This window comes from Populus nigra, chromosome 3 (genome assembly GCF_951802175.1).
Source record: "Populus nigra chromosome 3, ddPopNigr1.1, whole genome shotgun sequence".
NCBI classification, from domain to species: domain Eukaryota; kingdom Viridiplantae; phylum Streptophyta; class Magnoliopsida; order Malpighiales; family Salicaceae; genus Populus; species Populus nigra.
In genome coordinates, this window is record NC_084854.1 from 23,452,280 (window position 1) to 23,474,505 (window position 22,226).

General features: G+C 30.2%; 1 protein-coding gene and 1 long non-coding RNA gene across 2 annotated transcripts; both read left to right on the forward strand.

Moving 5' to 3' along the window:
- Nucleotides 1-2,268: 2,268 nt before the first annotated feature.
- On the forward strand, nt 2,269-4,858 carry LOC133689463 (uncharacterized). The gene is made up of 4 exons (XM_062109321.1): nt 2,269-2,357; nt 2,440-2,698; nt 3,197-3,552; nt 3,701-4,858. The coding sequence occupies exons 1-4, from the start codon at nt 2,269-2,271 to the stop codon at nt 3,816-3,818; spliced, it is 822 nt and encodes a 273-aa protein (XP_061965305.1). The 3' UTR covers nt 3,819-4,858.
- A 10,238-nt stretch (nt 4,859-15,096) lies between these two features.
- LOC133688338 (uncharacterized) lies at nt 15,097-16,530 on the forward strand. The gene is made up of 2 exons (XR_009841128.1): nt 15,097-15,224; nt 15,373-16,530. It is a non-coding gene; the product is annotated as an uncharacterized LOC133688338 (long non-coding RNA).
- The last annotated feature ends 5,696 nt before the right edge of the window (nt 16,531-22,226 follow it).

The window sequence follows — 22,226 nt, forward strand, 5'->3', positions numbered from 1 at the left end:
GAATAAAAAAACTAAAAAAAATAACCCGAGTCAACCTGGATTAACTTGTCAGACCCACAACCATAGTCATGAAACCAAGATAATCCAATAAAAAATAAATTGAAACAAATTGTGAATATCAATTCCCAATCAACTTAATTTTGAAAGATAAAATTAAAAAAAAATAAAAAACACAAAAAAACTCGAGTCAACTAAAGTTAACCCGCCAAACTTATGACAAGAGTTGTGAAATAGAGATAACCTCATAAAAAACATACATAAGAAAATCATGAAGTCTAATTCTTAATCATCTTAATGTTGAATGATGAATTCAAGAAAAAAAAATCAATGAGAAAAGGAAAAGAAAAAACTCAAATCAACCAAATATTAGATTGATTATGGACTAGACTTCATAATTTGTTTTGTTTACTTTCTATTATGTTATTTTAGCCTTTATGATCACAGAATAATGCTTAGTGAGTTGACTTAAGTTGTTTTTTGTGTTATTTTTTTTTTAATTTTATCATTCAACACTATGTTGATTAGGAATTGAGTTTCATAATTTTTTTTTGTATGAAAATATCTTGATCTCGTGATTAAAGTTATGAGTTTTGGCATTTTAATATTAGTTAAATCTGGTTGTTTTTTGTTTTCTTTTTATAAGATGTTATTTCGATCTCATATCCTAGATCACGTGTCTTTCAACATTTGATTTGTTTTTTATTGAGTTATCCATGTCTCATGACCTGAGTTGCGAGTTTGAAGGTTCAATCCAATTGACTTAGTTTTTTTCCATCCAATTTCGTCATTTAATATTGTGTTGACTGAAAATTAGATTTCATAATTTATTTTAGTTTGGTTTTTATTAGGTTATCCTGACCTCATGACTGAGAAATAATGTTTAACAAGCTAATTCAAGTTGACTTGACTCCTTTTTTTTAATTATATGTTTTTTAGAATTTTATCATTCAATGTTAAGTCCGGCAAGAAAGATTAGAAATTGAGTTTCATAATTTTATTTTGATTTGCTCTTTGTGGGGTTATCTCAGTCTCATGACTAAAGTCACAAATCTAGCACATTAACTTGGGTTAAATCAAGTTATTTTTTTATACGAGGTTATCTCAGTATGATGACCCATGTCATAAGTTTGATAGATTGACTCGTGTATTTTTTTATATTTTTTTTTTCTATTGACTTTTTTTAATAATATCTTTCAACATTGGGTTGAATAGATATTAGAATTTGTAATTTGTTTTGATTTTTTTTTTAGGGTTATCTCGATCTTATAACTCAGGTTGCAAGTTTAGCAGGTTATCCTGAGACTTTTTTTAGGTTATTTTTTAATTGATTTTTTTTCAATTTCACCATTTAGATTGATTGAGAATTAAGCTTCATAATTTATTTTGATTTACTTCTTATGAGGTTATTATAGTCTCAAAACTCGATTTACACATTTGACATGTTAACCCGGGTTGACTGAAGTCAATTTAATATGCTATTATCTTAATATTAAAAAACTATACCATCTTAAAATTGTTTAGTAAAACTATATTTTTACAGGTTATATAAATTATTTTTAAACCTGTAAAATCAACCAAATTATACAAGTCAAATCTCAAAACAATTAAAAAATATTTTTACAAAAAAAAATTATGAGCAACAGTTGAACTTTTTTCTAACGTTCAAGAAAAATCTTACTTAGGTCCCGTTTGAGAACGCGGTTGCGGCGGCGTTCCTAAAAAAATTGAATTTTTTTTTTTTGCTAAAATTTAATATGGTTTGTACATTTTGGATCGTTTTGATGTGCTGATGTCAAAAATAATTTTTAAAATATGAAAAAACATCATTGACATGTATTTTAGTACAAAAAGTTATTTGAAAAACACCCACATCCACACTGCCAAACACGCTCTTAACCAGCAACATAACACGAGTGAATTATCTAGTAATCTAATATTTACTGAAACTTTCTTTAGCTAACAGGCTGTCACCTAAACTTAACAAACAGCCCGATTACATGAAGGTCAATAAAACTTTGTATGCAAAACTCGCACTGTAACACCTGACACCTGGCAAGCATTCAAAACAGTCTCGTTATTCTACACTCTCTCCCATGACAGTAACCACCCCACGCGAGAAGCATCCGGCTGTCCATGATAAAACCGGTAGAAAGGGAGCACAAAAATAGCAGTAACAAAAACTAAAGGAAAAGTAAAAATTCAAATATCTGGAACACCCGCCACCCACACAAAAAACGTTTCGTTTCGTTTCTTTCTGTTCAAACAAAAATGCATCCGTTTCCTTCTCCTGTTGAATGCACTGTCGCTTCTGCTCTTCTCCTCCTCTCCAACACCACACCCATCTCTCCTCCTTCAAAGTAATTACTCAATCAATCAAAACTTGCTTTGCTTTTTAATTTTGCTTGTATTTTAATTAACGATGTCGTTTTGTTTTGGTAGTCTTGGTGTTGATGGAAAGAAGTCTGTGAAAGAGCGAAGTGATAGAAAGATAAGCAGTGAAGAAGAGAGCTTGAGCTCGGTGACTATTGGCTCGAAATCCTGCGTTTCATCTCTTACTAGTGATGTATCTTCGTTTAAGGAGATTCGAGCTCACAAGCTACGGATCGTCGCTATTGTGTCTCGCTGCCATGAAATGAAGCCCGAGGTGGTCTTCATTTTTTCTCGGTTTAATCTCAGAGTTGCTGTTCGGCTTCGTTCTGTTCATTTTTGAGTGATCGTATCTGTTGATTCTTGTTAGTTGATATTTTAGTGTTTTTCTGCTCTATTTGGATGATTTTAGCATAGCGAGATTTTTGGCTGTTATTTGTTGATTTTGAGTGAATATCTCTATTAGAAATCGTTTTTTTTCCTGTTTTATGCTTGTCGGTTGATTAGTATGTGATTTTTGGCTCTTTTTTGTTGATTTTGAGTAGAAATCCCCGTTTGAAGTCATTACGAATCTCTTTTGGTGATTATTAGTTGATTTTCTTCAGTTTTGCTTCTGTTTGGATGTTATCTAAGACAAACTCTCTCAATCTTACTGTATTTGTTATCGATTAAGCTCTTTGGATTAAGGTCTTTATAGCACTGTGTTTGCTTCTAGATCGGTCCTTTTATTAGTGTTTTTTGTGTGATTTTGTTGTTAAACGAAGCGTTCTCTGTGTTTTGATCAGTTAATAATCATTGCTGCTGAGTTTAATTCTCGTAATTCTTGCAGGTAGCACGAAGGAAGCGCTCGAAGGTGAACTGGATCTCGGGTCACCAGAGGACCGTCGCAGTAGCTCCGCCAGAGAAGGCAGTTGAGGCGTCGACGGAGTCAGGTTCGTGTTTGTCAAGCACTCCCAGCGCAGCTTGCGCGCGAAACCACCATACGAAAAGGAAAGGATTAATGATGAAGCCGGCTCGTGATGACGAGGAGCCGAAGAGGATCAGATCTAGATCTGGCTCTGGCTCGCGTTACCTTAGCAGCCTAGCCGAAGCAATATTGAAGTTGCTGTCTAACGGTTGTTTCGCTGAAATAAGGATTCGTCAAGTGCTTGGAGACAGTCCTAGCACAAGCAAAGCTTTGAGAATGTGAGTGAGTAAGCTCCCGTGATTGGCACGTGGAATGTGTTCGATCTAATTGTGTGCAATAGTGCTCTTTTTTTTAAAAAAAAAAAATTTATCACTTGCAAAATCTTCATCACCGTTTGATTGTTGATGAACCGTGGTGAAATTTTAGGCTGTTAAGGCAAGAAGAAGTGAAAAGATCTGGCAGAGGAGGGAGGCATGACCCATATATTTACAAGGTACGCGGTTCTTCTCATAAAATCTTTTTACCGCTTCTGACATTTCAATGAAGTGATTAATTTATAAAATTAACACTAAAAATGTTACTGCCATGTGTCATAATTGTAATCAGTGACCTCTCCTTTTGCAGATAGCATGAAAAATTATATAGGGAGCTTGACCTAGTTATACTATATAACTACAGGTCATCTTTCTAGGGTTTATCCGTCCCACCACCAAGGGAAATTTTGGTCAGCGAATATATATGAAAGTGAAATAGGAAATATTGGTATATGATTAATTAGGCTGGTAGCATAACATAGAGCAGCATAATAGTCTCATTGCCTTTAGCTGTTGTTTCTGCCCGGAATTACATAAAAGATGTAAAAAAAGGGAACCGAGTGACACCAGCATTACACCACTATATACACTAGGATGGCGGTGGCGGTGGCGGTGCCTTGCCGTATACATTATAGTTAACTGAACATTTTCCCTATATTGATATGTGCTATTGTTTTTCTTGCTGAGCCTAGAGTTGGGCTTTGGCCATATACCTCTTTTGAGAAAGCTTTGTTCATATACTTGAAATTAATAGACTGAGGAATAATTTCAGCTTAAATTGAATGCAAGTCAGTATTATGCACGATTGATAACTGTTGGAGGGGAGCCATGGCCCATATATATTCCTTGAATTGTTGTTAAGGATGATTTTGATGTGATGAGAAGGAATGAGCATGATGCAAGGAATAACCGTGGCTCTTTCTTTCTTTATAAGAATAAAAAATAGATGACACTTCACATTCTACAAATTTCATTTCCTGTCTCTGTGAACTCTTTATGCTTTCTTTTAATCATATATCCCAGGATAGTTCTTTCCCCCCCTAGTCCCTGATATTCCTGCGGACACGATTCTTTATTGTTTCCTTCTTGCTCACGAGCTGCTCTTTGCTTTCTACCAATGCAAGCAACTTGATTAACAGTTGTTGGGCTGTAATCTTGTGGCCTTTTGTTTATCTGAATGGCCAGCTATGAAAGTTTTTGTTTTATATTGTTAGGCTACTTGTTAGAACAAATTTTTTATAAAAATAATATAATAGTATTTTTTATATTTTATGTGCGATGTTGTTGGGCTGTGATCTTGTGGCCTTTTGTTTATTTGAATGGCCAGCTATGAAACTTTTTATTTTATATTGTTAGGCTACTTGTTAAAATAATTTTTTTTAAAAAAATAATATAATAGTATTTTTATATTTTATGCCCGATTGAAAGTTAAAAATCTATAAATATGATAAAATCATATTAAAAAATAATTTTAAAAATAAAAAAATAAAAAAATTGAATTGAAATTTCATGAACAATTTACCATTAATATTATTAGTTTTATATCCTACACATAATAATTGAAAAATAAATTATTAAAATTCAAATAAAATTTATCATGATATTTAAGAACCACATGTAAAAACTGAAAAGTTAGTAAATTTGATAAAAAAATTTGGAGCGCAAACAAAAAAACCAAAGAAAAATTTAGAAAAAAAAAACAAAAAACCTAGGCCCATCAATTGACTCACGGTAGCAAGTCGGGTGTGTGTTTGTTGTTTGTTTTTTATTGAATATTTTTTTTTAATTTTATTATTTAACATTAAATCAATTGAGAATTAAATTTCATAATATGTTTTTGATTTGTTTTATATGGAGATATCTTGGTCTCATATTTAAGGTCACGAGTTTTGATATTTTAACCTTGATCAAATCGGATCGATTTTTTTTTCTTTTCAAGAGGTTATCTCGTTTTCATAACCTGGATCACGGGTCCTTTAGCATTGATTTTTTTTTGGATTGTCCTCGTTTCATGACTTGGATAACAGTTTAACAGGTTAATCCAGTTGACTCAATTCTTTTCTTTTTGTATTAGTTTTTTTTTTTTAATTTCATCATTTAGTATTGTATTTCATTAGAGATTATGCTTCATTATGAGTGTTTATGGTCTGATTTGGTTTGATTATGAACCAAAAACCAACCAGACCGGTCATTGTTCTGTCTGAAAAATTTAACCTGGATGGAATCAAAAGCCAGTTCGAACCTAACCGGTTCAGCTTGGTTTGTAACGTTTTTTTATTTGAAGACCGGTAAACCGGATAAATCCTTCAAAATGACTTGCATCTCCTGTCGACCCACCCCTCTTGGACTTCTGGTCATCTTGTCTTCTCCCGTTGGTCAAGCCTTTGATTAACCATTGACCTCTCAGCGATCTGTATCTCGTTTCTTCGATCGCAAGTGACGAGCTCTTTTCTCATTTGGTAGAACAACGCGAGGAGGGCTTTAGCCTAGCTTCCATCAGGAGCCTGTCGCTTCAACCTGACCTGTCAGTGCCCAGCAGAGAGCATAATGAAAGCCTTTGGATGGGAGATTTGAAGCCAGGGTTCATCTTGCAAGTGTTAAGCATACATTAAATAACTAGGTAAATCACATGAGACAGAGAGAGGGTAGGGGGTGGCGGCTAAAACAAAAATTAAAAGTGTCTTTTATTTTTACTTTTGGTTGGGAAAAATTGTCTCTGGTTGGTCTTTTTTAACACACTAGACTTCATTTAATTTAATTTATTTTTTATTAGATTATTTTAATTTTATAATCCAAGAAGATTTCTTAATGAGATAATTTAAATTTACATGATTTATTTATTTATTTATTTTTAATTAAAACTTTTACAAGTTTTATTGTTTAACATTGAATATGATGGAGTCAATTAAGGATTGAGTTTCATAATTTATTTTGATTTGTTCTATATGAGATTATTTTAGTTTTATGACTAGTTTTGAGAATTTTTATAGGTTCACTTGGGTTATTTTTTTTATTTTTTCTATGAGGTTATTTCAGTATTATGACTCGGGTCATGAGTTTGACGAATTGATTATGATTATTTTTTTATTTTTTTAATTGATATTTTTAATCTTATTTTTTAGAATTGAACTGGTTGAGAATTGAATTTTTTAATTTGTTTTCATTTACTTTCTATGAGGTTATCTTAGTTTTATGTCCGGGTCGTGGGTTTAAATCTGCGATCCGGGTTATAAAATTGTGATAATTTTATAGAAAATAAAACAAAATAAATTATAAAGCATAATTCTCAATCAACTCAATGTTGAAGGATGTAACTTGTCTCGGGCATCCAGGTCTGGATGGCACATTCTGCAAACCTTCTCCCGACATTAGTTAACGAGACATTAGTTAACCAAAAGTGGAAGGAATTGATTTTTAAAATATTTTTTATTTAAAATTATATTAAATTAATTTTTTAAAAATTAATTTTGCATATTAGCATATCAAAATAATTTAAAAATAAAAAAAAATTAAATAAAAAATTAAATTTTTGCGAACTTTTATTCAAGCCACACTCCTAAACAGTGTCGAAATGCTTTCTTCTCTTTTTTTTTTTTTTGTTCTTTTTTATTTTGGTACGATAGGATTTCGTTGGAAACCTGGGATTCAGGTTGATGGTTTTTATTTTTTAAGAGATTTTTTGCTTCTATTATTCAACCTTCTTTGCGGAAAAGAAAAGATGTTGGTAATTTAATGTTAGACTACTTAGGCCTCCTGCTAACCTGCAGCCAGTCCAACTTTTTTATAGCATAAAAAAAATATTAAATTTATACAAACATTCCAAAAAAAACAAAAACAATTTAGGACTTATATTATTAATTCGGCTAGGTTTAATAAATTTAGTTAATTTAAATAATACAAATAAAAAAATTTAAAGAAAAAATTGACAACGTAAAACAAAAACTACAAAACCTATCAAAAACAAATTAAATAATATCACGAAACTCAATTATCAAATAGTCCAATATCAAATGAAAAAATTAAAAAATAATTAAAAAAATAGTAAGAAAATTCAAGTAAACTCGAGTTAACCCATTAACCCTACAATCCTAGGCACATGATTGAGATAGCCCTGCAAAAAAAAAGTGAAAAAAAGAGTACAAAGATTGAAGAAATAAATTGAAAAAAATCAGATTTAAAAAAGAACTTTAAAAAATACCAAAGTCAATCCATGCTAAACTTTGAGAATTATCACCCAAGTTACGAGAGTGAAACCAACCAAATGGAAAGCAAACCTTAAAATCAACATGAACAAATTCTAAATCAAAAAAATGTTAAGGGATTAAATTAAAAAATATAATTAAAATATCCAAAAAAATAAGGATTAAATTTGATGTAAAGATTAAATGAAATTAAATGATAGAATTTGAAGAGAAAAAAATCAATAAAAAAACAACAAACAAAAATAAAGAGAAAACTAGATAAAAAAAACAAATAAAATAATACCCTTGTATTTTAATAAAAAATAAAATAAAAATTATTAAAACCTAACCACTGTTCCTCTATGTACATGCACGACACCAATAAAAAGCTTATGGCAAGACACTTCAAAAGTCATTTTGAAAGGTAATGTTCAAGCCTGATGGTACCGTAAAAAAAATATAGACAGTGCCACCAATATTTTTTTAAAAATAATATTCATGATTGTTAAAAAATCAAATCAACCAAAGCAAACTTATTTATAACTAATAACTAGTTTGAAAATAGAAAAAAAACCTTAGATGCAAGATTAATAAATTTTACTTTTAAAAATAATATAGTTTTTACACATATAAATATATTTATACACACCAACCTCTTAACAATTTTGCTTGTAAAAGTAATATAATTTTTATGTTGTTTATATATATAAAAAAAATACTTAATTGCTCCTAATTATTATTTTTTTGTTTTTAAAGATAATATAGTTTTTATATTATACATTAAGCTTATCATTTTTTTTCCTGGAAATTCAAGATGTAATTACATTATTTCTGTCTACAATGGATTGTGTTTAGATATACGTAAATTCCTTAGCCCAGTTAGTTTTTTTTTTTTTTTTTTGTAATTTTGGTACTCGTGATTTACCTTGAATCATGTATTCATACACTGTGATTTCTAGGAGCTTGCTATTTTTACTTGCCAGCCCTATAATTATAGTGTTTTCTAGTTTTATAATATGACTAGATAAAAAGCGAGTACAAATCCCTTGTAATTTAGAGTTATTTAAAAGCATTATAATTTTAACTAATTAGTCTGTAAACATCAAAATTTTACAAGTCTATCCCAAATACAATCAACGTCGGTTCTTGTCATTCATTTTATTTCATGGGAAATTGAGAAAATGTGGGTGAAAAAAAAGAAGCAATTTTCATTTCTTTTAATTTTAATTTTAGGGCATAATATAATAAAAACACTATGATGTTGTATGTAAATAAGAGAGAGTTAAGGGTTCAAAGAGGGAAATTAGCAAAAGATACTCTAAAGGCATATCCTTACCTGACGTGGCAAAAAAGAGTGTTTGTCTTGCCAATAACAAGTTAACAAGTAATCGCTGACTCATATCCACACGACACGTCACATACAGCTGGATTATTTTTTTGCTTAATATTCCTGGATCCAATTTCGTGCACCAAACGTCACTTCTTCTTCTTCTTCTTCTTCTTTTCATCAAGTTGTATATCCAAAGAGCAAACCTCAAAATAGTCCCTGTTTTGTAGTTGTAATCTCAAATAGGTCCTCTATCAATTTTCATCCTGATTAGGCCTTGATATATCAATAGGTTCTCAATCAAATCCTTCTATTAATTCAAGTTTAACATACTATTTCATAAATTTATGAACATATTTAAAAGTATAGCTGTGATTATTTTTTAAAATATTTTATATTTAGAAATATATCAAAATAATATATGTTTTTATTTTTTAAAATTATTTTTGATATTAGTATATAAAAATAATCTAAAAATACTAAAAAAATATTAATTTGAAGCAAATAAAAAATAAAAAAAATTAAATTTTTTCAAAAAATACTTTTGATACGTAAAAATAAACAGCAAGTTAATACCCATTTAATTAACATATTTTAAATGACTTTTCTATTTTTTGTTTTAATAAAATACCCCCTGAATAAATGGTAATCAACGTAAATTTTACTTTTCAACAATGTAAATAGTCATAAGAAAATATGAAATTCAATTCAAGAATAATTTTTTAAAAAAAAAAGCTTTCTTCAACAGGAACTTCCTCAAAGTTTAGAAATTCTTAAACAAATTAGAAATCATCAACACCTTGAAACTCCTTCGGATCAAGCTTAAAGTTTTAAAGATCTTCATCAATTTCTCCGATAACCAGGAAAAAAAAAACATCAACATCTTGAAGCTCTTTCAAATCAAGCTTCAAAGGCCGATTAATTTTTATCAACAAGTCAAGAAGTATAAGGTGTAAAAGCTCTTTCAGATGAAACATTTAGGACCGTTTGGCACAGTAATTGAATCATCATTTAATTTTTTTTAAAAATATTTTTTTAATATATTTTTAAATAAATACATCAGATACAATTTAAAACCCCGAAAAACTTCATCAAACTTGTTTCTGCTTAATTCTCCTTCCAGCCAAGATCAGCTTTCCAGCCCGCAACTTGAAGACAAATTTCTGTTCTAGTTATAGAATTAATGGATGGTTTCTATTTTGAAAAAGAACTTGCATTACTCAAATATTCACTAATATAAATTTATAATTTGCTATGCTTTCTTTATATAATTGAAATTTGTGTGTGCATGGTCCAAGATAACAAATCATTTTTTCGATGATAAATATATTCATTTAATATTCACTGCCACAATAATGATTTATATGGTGAAGTTACAAAATTCTATCTTATAATTTTCTAACACAATTAAAAATAAATATTTAATAATTTGTAACTTGAAGGTATTATAAATATATCACATACCTTCAAGAAATAAAGTGATTCATACTTGAGATCTTGGTCTAGTAGGGAAAGGAACTTGTTTTTTTTCTTTATTTTTGGGTTTGATTCTCTTTATACATGTTTGTCACTCTCGTAGTATTTTACTTGTTCACTGAACTTGTAGAGTGTTCAGTAAATTTAAAAATTAGTCGTAATATATATAAATTGACCCGAATACCCGAGTTATATAAAAAAAAAAAAGAAATAAGGTGATTCTAATCATCAGGAAGAAGAAGAAAGCCCTGAAAACGTTGTGAGACATCAGGAAACGAAAGTTTCCAATTTTGCCTTGGAATTTACCGTAAGAACAGTTTATTTGTCTTGTTTGTCTTCTTCGTTATTGTTAGTATTGTATTATTATTATTATTATTATTATAAGGCCTTTTTTTGTCCTTCAGAACATGATAAGCCCAGTACAGCCCAGAATACAGACAGACACCCTAACCAAACAGAAACAGAAAGCCCACTTGGTTAACAGAGGCTATAAAAAAAGCCCACTCGATTTGTAGTAATTTTCAGAAAGATAAAAAAAAAACTAGTCGTTAATTAGTGTTCTCTTTAACGCAAGGCATGAAGAGGGAAATGGAGATGTAGGGAAGAGAGAAGCAGAAGAGTGTTAAGTATATACATGAGCTGGGTTTTTATTATTATGAGTATGACTATGATCATTATTTTGATTTTATTACGGGGTAGCCCAAAGAAATGGTGCAATTTAGTATATTTATATTATATCATTTGACCATGTTATATTATATTGTAAGTTAGATTAATTTTTTTAATATAAAAAAATATCTAGACATTAGTAATGTTTTTTCTTGTAGAAAAAAAATTAAACCGTGTAGAATTTGATCCGATGTGACTTGATTCTCTTAGTTATTTCAAAAACAATTCGGATGACCAGTAAAAACATAATTCGAGTAAAAAAAATATTTAAGATGAGATCTTTTTAATAAATATTGAGACAACAACATGTTAGGTCAAGCCAATTAATCTGTCAATTTGCATCCTAAATCATGAGATCATGACATCATAGAAAGTAAATCAAAATAAATTATGAAAACTTAATTTTCAAGAATGAAGTTTGAAAAAAAATTGAATAAAAAAACTAAAAAAAATAACCCGAGTCAACCTGGATTAACTTGTCAGACCCACAACCATAGTCATGAAACCAAGATAATCCAATAAAAAATAAATTGAAACAAATTGTGAATATCAATTCCCAATCAACTTAATTTTGAAAGATAAAATTAAAAAAAAATAAAAAACACAAAAAAACTCGAGTCAACTAAAGTTAACCCGCCAAACTTATGACAAGAGTTGTGAAATAGAGATAACCTCATAAAAAACATACATAAGAAAATCATGAAGTCTAATTCTTAATCATCTTAATGTTGAATGATGAATTCAAGAAAAAAAAATCAATGAGAAAAGGAAAAGAAAAAACTCAAATCAACCAAATATTAGATTGATTATGGACTAGACTTCATAATTTGTTTTGTTTACTTTCTATTATGTTATTTTAGCCTTTATGATCACAGAATAATGCTTAGTGAGTTGACTTAAGTTGTTTTTTGTGTTATTTTTTTTTTAATTTTATCATTCAACACTATGTTGATTAGGAATTGAGTTTCATAATTTTTTTTTGTATGAAAATATCTTGATCTCGTGATTAAAGTTATGAGTTTTGGCATTTTAATATTAGTTAAATCTGGTTGTTTTTTGTTTTCTTTTTATAAGATGTTATTTCGATCTCATATCCTAGATCACGTGTCTTTCAACATTTGATTTGTTTTTTATTGAGTTATCCATGTCTCATGACCTGAGTTGCGAGTTTGAAGGTTCAATCCAATTGACTTAGTTTTTTTCCATCCAATTTCGTCATTTAATATTGTGTTGACTGAAAATTAGATTTCATAATTTATTTTAGTTTGGTTTTTATTAGGTTATCCTGACCTCATGACTGAGAAATAATGTTTAACAAGCTAATTCAAGTTGACTTGACTCCTTTTTTTTAATTATATGTTTTTTAGAATTTTATCATTCAATGTTAAGTCCGGCAAGAAAGATTAGAAATTGAGTTTCATAATTTTATTTTGATTTGCTCTTTGTGGGGTTATCTCAGTCTCATGACTAAAGTCACAAATCTAGCACATTAACTTGGGTTAAATCAAGTTATTTTTTTATACGAGGTTATCTCAGTATGATGACCCATGTCATAAGTTTGATAGATTGACTCGTGTATTTTTTTATATTTTTTTTTTCTATTGACTTTTTTTAATAATATCTTTCAACATTGGGTTGAATAGATATTAGAATTTGTAATTTGTTTTGATTTTTTTTTTAGGGTTATCTCGATCTTATAACTCAGGTTGCAAGTTTAGCAGGTTATCCTGAGACTTTTTTTAGGTTATTTTTTAATTGATTTTTTTTCAATTTCACCATTTAGATTGATTGAGAATTAAGCTTCATAATTTATTTTGATTTACTTCTTATGAGGTTATTATAGTCTCAAAACTCGATTTACACATTTGACATGTTAACCCGGGTTGACTGAAGTCAATTTAATATGCTATTATCTTAATATTAAAAAACTATACCATCTTAAAATTGTTTAGTAAAACTATATTTTTACAGGTTATATAAATTATTTTTAAACCTGTAAAATCAACCAAATTATACAAGTCAAATCTCAAAACAATTAAAAAATATTTTTACAAAAAAAAATTATGAGCAACAGTTGAACTTTTTTCTAACGTTCAAGAAAAATCTTACTTAGGTCCCGTTTGAGAACGCGGTTGCGGCGGCGTTCCTAAAAAAATTGATTTTTTTTTTTTTGCTAAAATTTAATATGGTTTGTACATTTTGGATCGTTTTGATGTGCTGATGTCAAAAATAATTTTTAAAATATGAAAAAACATCATTGACATGTATTTTAGTACAAAAAATTATTTGAAAAACACCCACATCCACACTGCCAAACACGCTCTTAACCAGCAACATAACACGAGTGAATTATCTAGTAATCTAATATTTACTGAAACTTTCTTTAGCTAACAGGCTGTCACCTAAACTTAACAAACAGCCCGATTACATGAAGGTCAATAAAACTTTGTATGCAAAACTCGCACTGTAACACCTGACACCTGGCAAGCATTCAAAACAGTCTCGTTATTCTACACTCTCTCCCATGACAGTAACCACCCCACGCGAGAAGCATCCGGCTGTCCATGATAAAACCGGTAGAAAGGGAGCACAAAAATAGCAGTAACAAAAACTAAAGGAAAAGTAAAAATTCAAATATCTGGAACACCCGCCACCCACACAAAAAACGTTTCGTTTCGTTTCTTTCTGTTCAAACAAAAATGCATCCGTTTCCTTCTCCTGTTGAATGCACTGTCGCTTCTGCTCTTCTCCTCCTCTCCAACACCACACCCATCTCTCCTCCTTCAAAGTAATTACTCAATCAATCAAAACTTGCTTTGCTTTTTAATTTTGCTTGTATTTTAATTAACGATGTCGTTTTGTTTTGGTAGTCTTGGTGTTGATGGAAAGAAGTCTGTGAAAGAGCGAAGTGATAGAAAGATAAGCAGTGAAGAAGAGAGCTTGAGCTCGGTGACTATTGGCTCGAAATCCTGCGTTTCATCTCTTACTAGTGATGTATCTTCGTTTAAGGAGATTCGAGCTCACAAGCTACGGATCGTCGCTATTGTGTCTCGCTGCCATGAAATGAAGCCCGAGGTGGTCTTCATTTTTTCTCGGTTTAATCTCAGAGTTGCTGTTCGGCTTCGTTCTGTTCATTTTTGAGTGATCGTATCTGTTGATTCTTGTTAGTTGATATTTTAGTGTTTTTCTGCTCTATTTGGATGATTTTAGCATAGCGAGATTTTTGGCTGTTATTTGTTGATTTTGAGTGAATATCTCTATTAGAAATCGTTTTTTTTCCTGTTTTATGCTTGTCGGTTGATTAGTATGTGATTTTTGGCTCTTTTTTGTTGATTTTGAGTAGAAATCCCCGTTTGAAGTCATTACGAATCTCTTTTGGTGATTATTAGTTGATTTTCTTCAGTTTTGCTTCTGTTTGGATGTTATCTAAGACAAACTCTCTCAATCTTACTGTATTTGTTATCGATTAAGCTCTTTGGATTAAGGTCTTTATAGCACTGTGTTTGCTTCTAGATCGGTCCTTTTATTAGTGTTTTTTGTGTGATTTTGTTGTTAAACGAAGCGTTCTCTGTGTTTTGATCAGTTAATAATCATTGCTGCTGAGTTTAATTCTCGTAATTCTTGCAGGTAGCACGAAGGAAGCGCTCGAAGGTGAACTGGATCTCGGGTCACCAGAGGACCGTCGCAGTAGCTCCGCCAGAGAAGGCAGTTGAGGCGTCGACGGAGTCAGGTTCGTGTTTGTCAAGCACTCCCAGCGCAGCTTGCGCGCGAAACCACCATACGAAAAGGAAAGGATTAATGATGAAGCCGGCTCGTGATGACGAGGAGCCGAAGAGGATCAGATCTAGATCTGGCTCTGGCTCGCGTTACCTTAGCAGCCTAGCCGAAGCAATATTGAAGTTGCTGTCTAACGGTTGTTTCGCTGAAATAAGGATTCGTCAAGTGCTTGGAGACAGTCCTAGCACAAGCAAAGCTTTGAGAATGTGAGTGAGTAAGCTCCCGTGATTGGCACGTGGAATGTGTTCGATCTAATTGTGTGCAATAGTGCTCTTTTTTTTAAAAAAAAAAAATTTATCACTTGCAAAATCTTCATCACCGTTTGATTGTTGATGAACCGTGGTGAAATTTTAGGCTGTTAAGGCAAGAAGAAGTGAAAAGATCTGGCAGAGGAGGGAGGCATGACCCATATATTTACAAGGTACGCGGTTCTTCTCATAAAATCTTTTTACCGCTTCTGACATTTCAATGAAGTGATTAATTTATAAAATTAACACTAAAAATGTTACTGCCATGTGTCATAATTGTAATCAGTGACCTCTCCTTTTGCAGATAGCATGAAAAATTATATAGGGAGCTTGACCTAGTTATACTATATAACTACAGGTCATCTTTCTAGGGTTTATCCGTCCCACCACCAAGGGAAATTTTGGTCAGCGAATATATATGAAAGTGAAATAGGAAATATTGGTATATGATTAATTAGGCTGGTAGCATAACATAGAGCAGCATAATAGTCTCATTGCCTTTAGCTGTTGTTTCTGCCCGGAATTACATAAAAGATGTAAAAAAAGGGAACCGAGTGACACCAGCATTACACCACTATATACACTAGGATGGCGGTGGCGGTGGCGGTGCCTTGCCGTATACATTATAGTTAACTGAACATTTTCCCTATATTGATATGTGCTATTGTTTTTCTTGCTGAGCCTAGAGTTGGGCTTTGGCCATATACCTCTTTTGAGAAAGCTTTGTTCATATACTTGAAATTAATAGACTGAGGAATAATTTCAGCTTAAATTGAATGCAAGTCAGTATTATGCACGATTGATAACTGTTGGAGGGGAGCCATGGCCCATATATATTCCTTGAATTGTTGTTAAGGATGATTTTGATGTGATGAGAAGGAATGAGCATGATGCAAGGAATAACCGTGGCTCTTTCTTTCTTTATAAGAATAAAAAATAGATGACACTTCACATTCTACAAATTTCATTTCCTGTCTCTGTGAACTCTTTATGCTTTCTTTTAATCATATATCCCAGGATAGTTCTTTCCCCCCCTAGTCCCTGATATTCCTGCGGACACGATTCTTTATTGTTTCCTTCTTGCTCACGAGCTGCTCTTTGCTTTCTACCAATGCAAGCAACTTGATTAACAGTTGTTGGGCTGTAATCTTGTGGCCTTTTGTTTATCTGAATGGCCAGCTATGAAAGTTTTTGTTTTATATTGTTAGGCTACTTGTTAGAACAAATTTTTTATAAAAATAATATAATAGTATTTTTTATATTTTATGTGCGATGTTGTTGGGCTGTGATCTTGTGGCCTTTTGTTTATTTGAATGGCCAGCTATGAAACTTTTTATTTTATATTGTTAGGCTACTTGTTAAAATAATTTTTTTTAAAAAAATAATATAATAGTATTTTTATATTTTATGCCCGATTGAAAGTTAAAAATCTATAAATATGATAAAATCATATTAAAAAATAATTTTAAAAATAAAAAAATAAAAAAATTGAATTGAAATTTCATGAACAATTTACCATTAATATTATTAGTTTTATATCCTACACATAATAATTGAAAAATAAATTATTAAAATTCAAATAAAATTTATCATGATATTTAAGAACCACATGTAAAAACTGAAAAGTTAGTAAATTTGATAAAAAAATTTGGAGCGCAAACAAAAAAACCAAAGAAAAATTTAGAAAAAAAAAACAAAAAACCTAGGCCCATCAATTGACTCACGGTAGCAAGTCGGGTGTGTGTTTGTTGTTTGTTTTTTATTGAATATTTTTTTTTAATTTTATTATTTAACATTAAATCAATTGAGAATTAAATTTCATAATATGTTTTTGATTTGTTTTATATGGAGATATCTTGGTCTCATATTTAAGGTCACGAGTTTTGATATTTTAACCTTGATCAAATCGGATCGATTTTTTTTTCTTTTCAAGAGGTTATCTCGTTTTCATAACCTGGATCACGGGTCCTTTAGCATTGATTTTTTTTTGGATTGTCCTCGTTTCATGACTTGGATAACAGTTTAACAGGTTAATCCAGTTGACTCAATTCTTTTCTTTTTGTATTAGTTTTTTTTTTTTAATTTCATCATTTAGTATTGTATTTCATTAGAGATTATGCTTCATTATGAGTGTTTATGGTCTGATTTGGTTTGATTATGAACCAAAAACCAACCAGACCGGTCATTGTTCTGTCTGAAAAATTTAACCTGGATGGAATCAAAAGCCAGTTCGAACCTAACCGGTTCAGCTTGGTTTGTAACGTTTTTTTATTTGAAGACCGGTAAACCGGATAAATCCTTCAAAATGACTTGCATCTCCTGTCGACCCACCCCTCTTGGACTTCTGGTCATCTTGTCTTCTCCCGTTGGTCAAGCCTTTGATTAACCATTGACCTCTCAGCGATCTGTATCTCGTTTCTTCGATCGCAAGTGACGAGCTCTTTTCTCATTTGGTAGAACAACGCGAGGAGGGCTTTAGCCTAGCTTCCATCAGGAGCCTGTCGCTTCAACCTGACCTGTCAGTGCCCAGCAGAGAGCATAATGAAAGCCTTTGGATGGGAGATTTGAAGCCAGGGTTCATCTTGCAAGTGTTAAGCATACATTAAATAACTAGGTAAATCACATGAGACAGAGAGAGGGTAGGGGGTGGCGGCTAAAACAAAAATTAAAAGTGTCTTTTATTTTTACTTTTGGTTGGGAAAAATTGTCTCTGGTTGGTCTTTTTTAACACACTAGACTTCATTTAATTTAATTTATTTTTTATTAGATTATTTTAATTTTATAATCCAAGAAGATTTCTTAATGAGATAATTTAAATTTACATGATTTATTTATTTATTTATTTTTAATTAAAACTTTTACAAGTTTTATTGTTTAACATTGAATATGATGGAGTCAATTAAGGATTGAGTTTCATAATTTATTTTGATTTGTTCTATATGAGATTATTTTAGTTTTATGACTAGTTTTGAGAATTTTTATAGGTTCACTTGGGTTATTTTTTTTATTTTTTCTATGAGGTTATTTCAGTATTATGACTCGGGTCATGAGTTTGACGAATTGATTATGATTATTTTTTTATTTTTTTAATTGATATTTTTAATCTTATTTTTTAGAATTGAACTGGTTGAGAATTGAATTTTTTAATTTGTTTTCATTTACTTTCTATGAGGTTATCTTAGTTTTATGTCCGGGTCGTGGGTTTGACTTACCTCTAGTTGCCTTTTTAGACCCTTTTTTATTATTTTTTTCAATTACATCCTTCAACATTGAGTTGATTGAGAATTATGCTTTATAATTTGTTTTGTTTTATTTTCTATAAAATTATCACAATTTTATAACCCGGATCGCAGATTTAAATGTTAACCCAGGTTGACCCAAGTCAACCCAATATATTATTATTTTAATATTAAAAAAAATATCATCTTGAATTTTTTGAGTCAAGTTATGTTTTTATGGGTAGTTTGATTTAAATATTGGACTCGTAAAGTCATTTGAGTCACGTTGGATCAACCCCTACATGGTTGTAAAAAAATTTCCACTAGAAAAAAAAAAAAACATTAGCAACATTTGAATATTTTTTTTATGTTTAAGAAAAACTTAACTCGACATGCAATGTAGCGTGTATTAATAATCTAGTTTGTACTAAATACTAATAAGCTTTCTTTTCTTTGTGGGTTTAACCGGTCATTTTAGGATCTAAGACCTCGTTTATTTCCTAGGAAGTATTTTTTTAAAGTGATTTCCATGAAAAGTAAATTATTTTTTAATGTTTGACAATGCTATGAAAAATAAGCTGAAAAAGAATTTTTAGTGTTTAATTATGTCATGAAAAATAAGTTGAAAAATAACTTATAAATATTTTTTTCAAGTCTATTTAACATTTATAAAACATCAAATGTAACTATTTGAGCACTTATAATAAAAGAATGAAATATAAAAAGTAAAATTATGAAGGAATTTTTTTTATGATATCATATATTATATATAGCTTATTCTATAAAATATAAATATAAATATAAAAATATAATATTATAGACACATAACCTTGTTAAATATTTTTAAAGTAAATTTCATTTTTAAAACCTCAAAATAACTTTTTTATATTAATGAAAAAGCCAAATTAGTTAATGATATCACTTTGAGAGTTAGATATTTAGGTTTTTTTGGTATAAATTTTTTGCATTGGAGATAAATATATACAAAAATATTTCGTGGAAGATGTTATGTTTGTAAAAACAAGGAAAGCGTTTTCTAGAATAAAAAAGAGGAAAACATTTTTTTTTTGCTTTTTATTCCAACTATGTTTGTTTTTGCGTTTTAAAAGTATTTTTGAAAAAAAATAAATCTTTTTGCTTCAAATTAATATTTTTTTAGTGTTTTTAGATTGTTTTGATACATTGATGTTAAAAATATTTTTTTAAAAAATAAAAAAAATATTATTTGATATATTTTTTAATAAAAAATATTTTGAAAAGTAAACACATTTAATTCCTAGGAGCTTACCAAACATTGAGAAAGCTTGAAGACTACTTTACTTGAAAAAAACAAGGCATAAATCAAAAACATGTTCCTAATAATTTGAACATTTAAATTAAGTTAGGTAAGAAAATTCTCCATTGAGGCAATGGAAATTTTTTATTTTTGAAGGAAGAATTTTTCTTAAAAAAACCAAGTCTTAAAGCCAACTCTAGACAGCGCCGTCAAAACCACGTAGCGAATATTCAACGCGTAACGCCAAAGCTTGACGCGGTCGAGAACGTGCGTAGAGTCTGAACGTTTGAAAAGCCATACAAGAAAGAGCACCGAAAAAAAGGAACACGAGACGAGACTCCGCCCTTTTCGCACATTGCGCCGCCGTCACGCACATTTACCTATATAGTCCTTTACTTTTACATATTTGATATTAACCCCGATTATTTGTCCTTGTACCCCCTTTGAATACGTCCCACCTATGAAATAAAGACGTGTCAAATCCCAGAAATTCTAGAGATACACTGATTTCTTTGTCCTTAAATAAAGATGGAGGGGTTTTAAGATTATGATATATGATATTTTTTTAAATAATTTATTATTTAAAAATATATTAAAATAGTTTTTTGTTAAAAAATACATATAAAAACTATTAGAAAACACTAAAAAAAAATCAATTTAATATTTTTTAAAGTAATAGTTCTCACTGACCTTTTTCTTTTTGAACCACAATCCTGACTGGTATGATTCTTATTCCTTTTCGAAGCTAAAAAATTTAATTGACTTTAATGGATTCGAGAGGCCATAAAAAGAAAAATAATTATGAAGAGGGGTACAATTAATATGGGGCACAATTACAATATAACTTACTACAAGGACTGGGAAGAAAAAGAAGACCTAACAAGAAAGCCAAAGGAACCTGGGAAAGTCAAAAGCCAGAGTTTTAGGTGAGGAGAGATCCCTATATAACACCACAGTCTCCTCTCCTTCTTCTTGCAACAACATCTCAGACTGACTGGCTCTCACATCTCCTAAAGCGTCTCTCTCTTCCTCTCTCTCGAGTTCTCACTCTCGCTCTTATAAAAAAACGAGGAGGAAGAGAGTTTGTTGTAGAGAAATGGGGTTGTTAGATTCTGGGGTAAGAATAGCTGGAAGATTTTACTCTCACTGCCCACAAACTGCTCGCTTGTACTACCATCCTCCCTCTAACTCCGATGACCTCCACCACCACCACCAGCAGCAGCGCCATGGACACAACGGTGGCAGCGAGAGTCAGGCGCCGACTCGAGGCTCTTCTCGGGGGGCTAGTTGTGGAGTCAAGGCGGCGAAGGGCTTAGATACTATTGACATAGTCTTCTATTCAGTCATGTAAAATCATTCAAAAAAAGAAACACATTTTTTGACCGATGAATCGATGTATTTAATTTTTTTTATTGGTTCTAATCTCCATTTATTGGATAGCTTCAATTGAATTCTGAAATATTCCAATTCGTTTTGATTGTCAAGTATTAACTGTTCTTTCTCGAAGAAAAAACAGGCAACACTCCCCGATTAGATGCAGAACCGCCGTTGCCTTTGGTTTGGGGTTGCTGGGCCTGGGTTCTCAGGTTTCATCTCTGTTAACCGAAACGACTAGTCACTTACGAAACATCTCGTCCCCTATGTTATAAAAGCCATGACGATAACACAGGAAAAAGAACTTTATTCAAGAGCAAAAAGATCATGGAATGACAGAACAAACTAAATAATAATAATAATAATAATTTATTTGAACTAAAATGATAAATATGCAATTTGAATATTAAAAATCAAGTTAATTTAGATTAATTCACAAATTTGTGTTTTATATTATAAAATTGAAATAATTTGATAGAAAAAAAATTAAAAATAGCTACAAAACTAATTTTTTAATTAAAAAACAATATAAAAATAAAAATAAAATATCAACCTCTGTTAACTGAACTATCTGAATCATGAAATTTAATCCATAAAAAATAAAATATTGAAGGATAATTTGAAAAAAAAATAAATAATAAAAATCCAAAATAAATAGCAATTCAATAAATAAATAAATAACTTAAAGTACAACAACAAATTTTGAGAGTTAAATTGAAAAGAATAAAAACAATAAAATATATATATAAAAAAATAACAATAAAAAAGACAATACAAAATTCACTTGTATTGAAGAGTGAAACAAAAAACAATAAAATTTTTATAAAAAAATTAAAAAAAATATATAATTAAAAGATTAAGAATCAAATTAAAAACATAAATACATGATTAAAAAAATTAAACATGTAAAATCTTTCAACGTGTCTTTTTTACAAAGAAAAAACTTAAATGTAAATAAAAAAGCTTAGGCATGTATTAAATTAAATAAATCACAAACTATTTTTTATAAATAAATAAAAGGTCAATAACAATAAATAAAAATATAATTGAAAAAATTAAAAAATAAATATAAATCAAAATATTTAATATCAC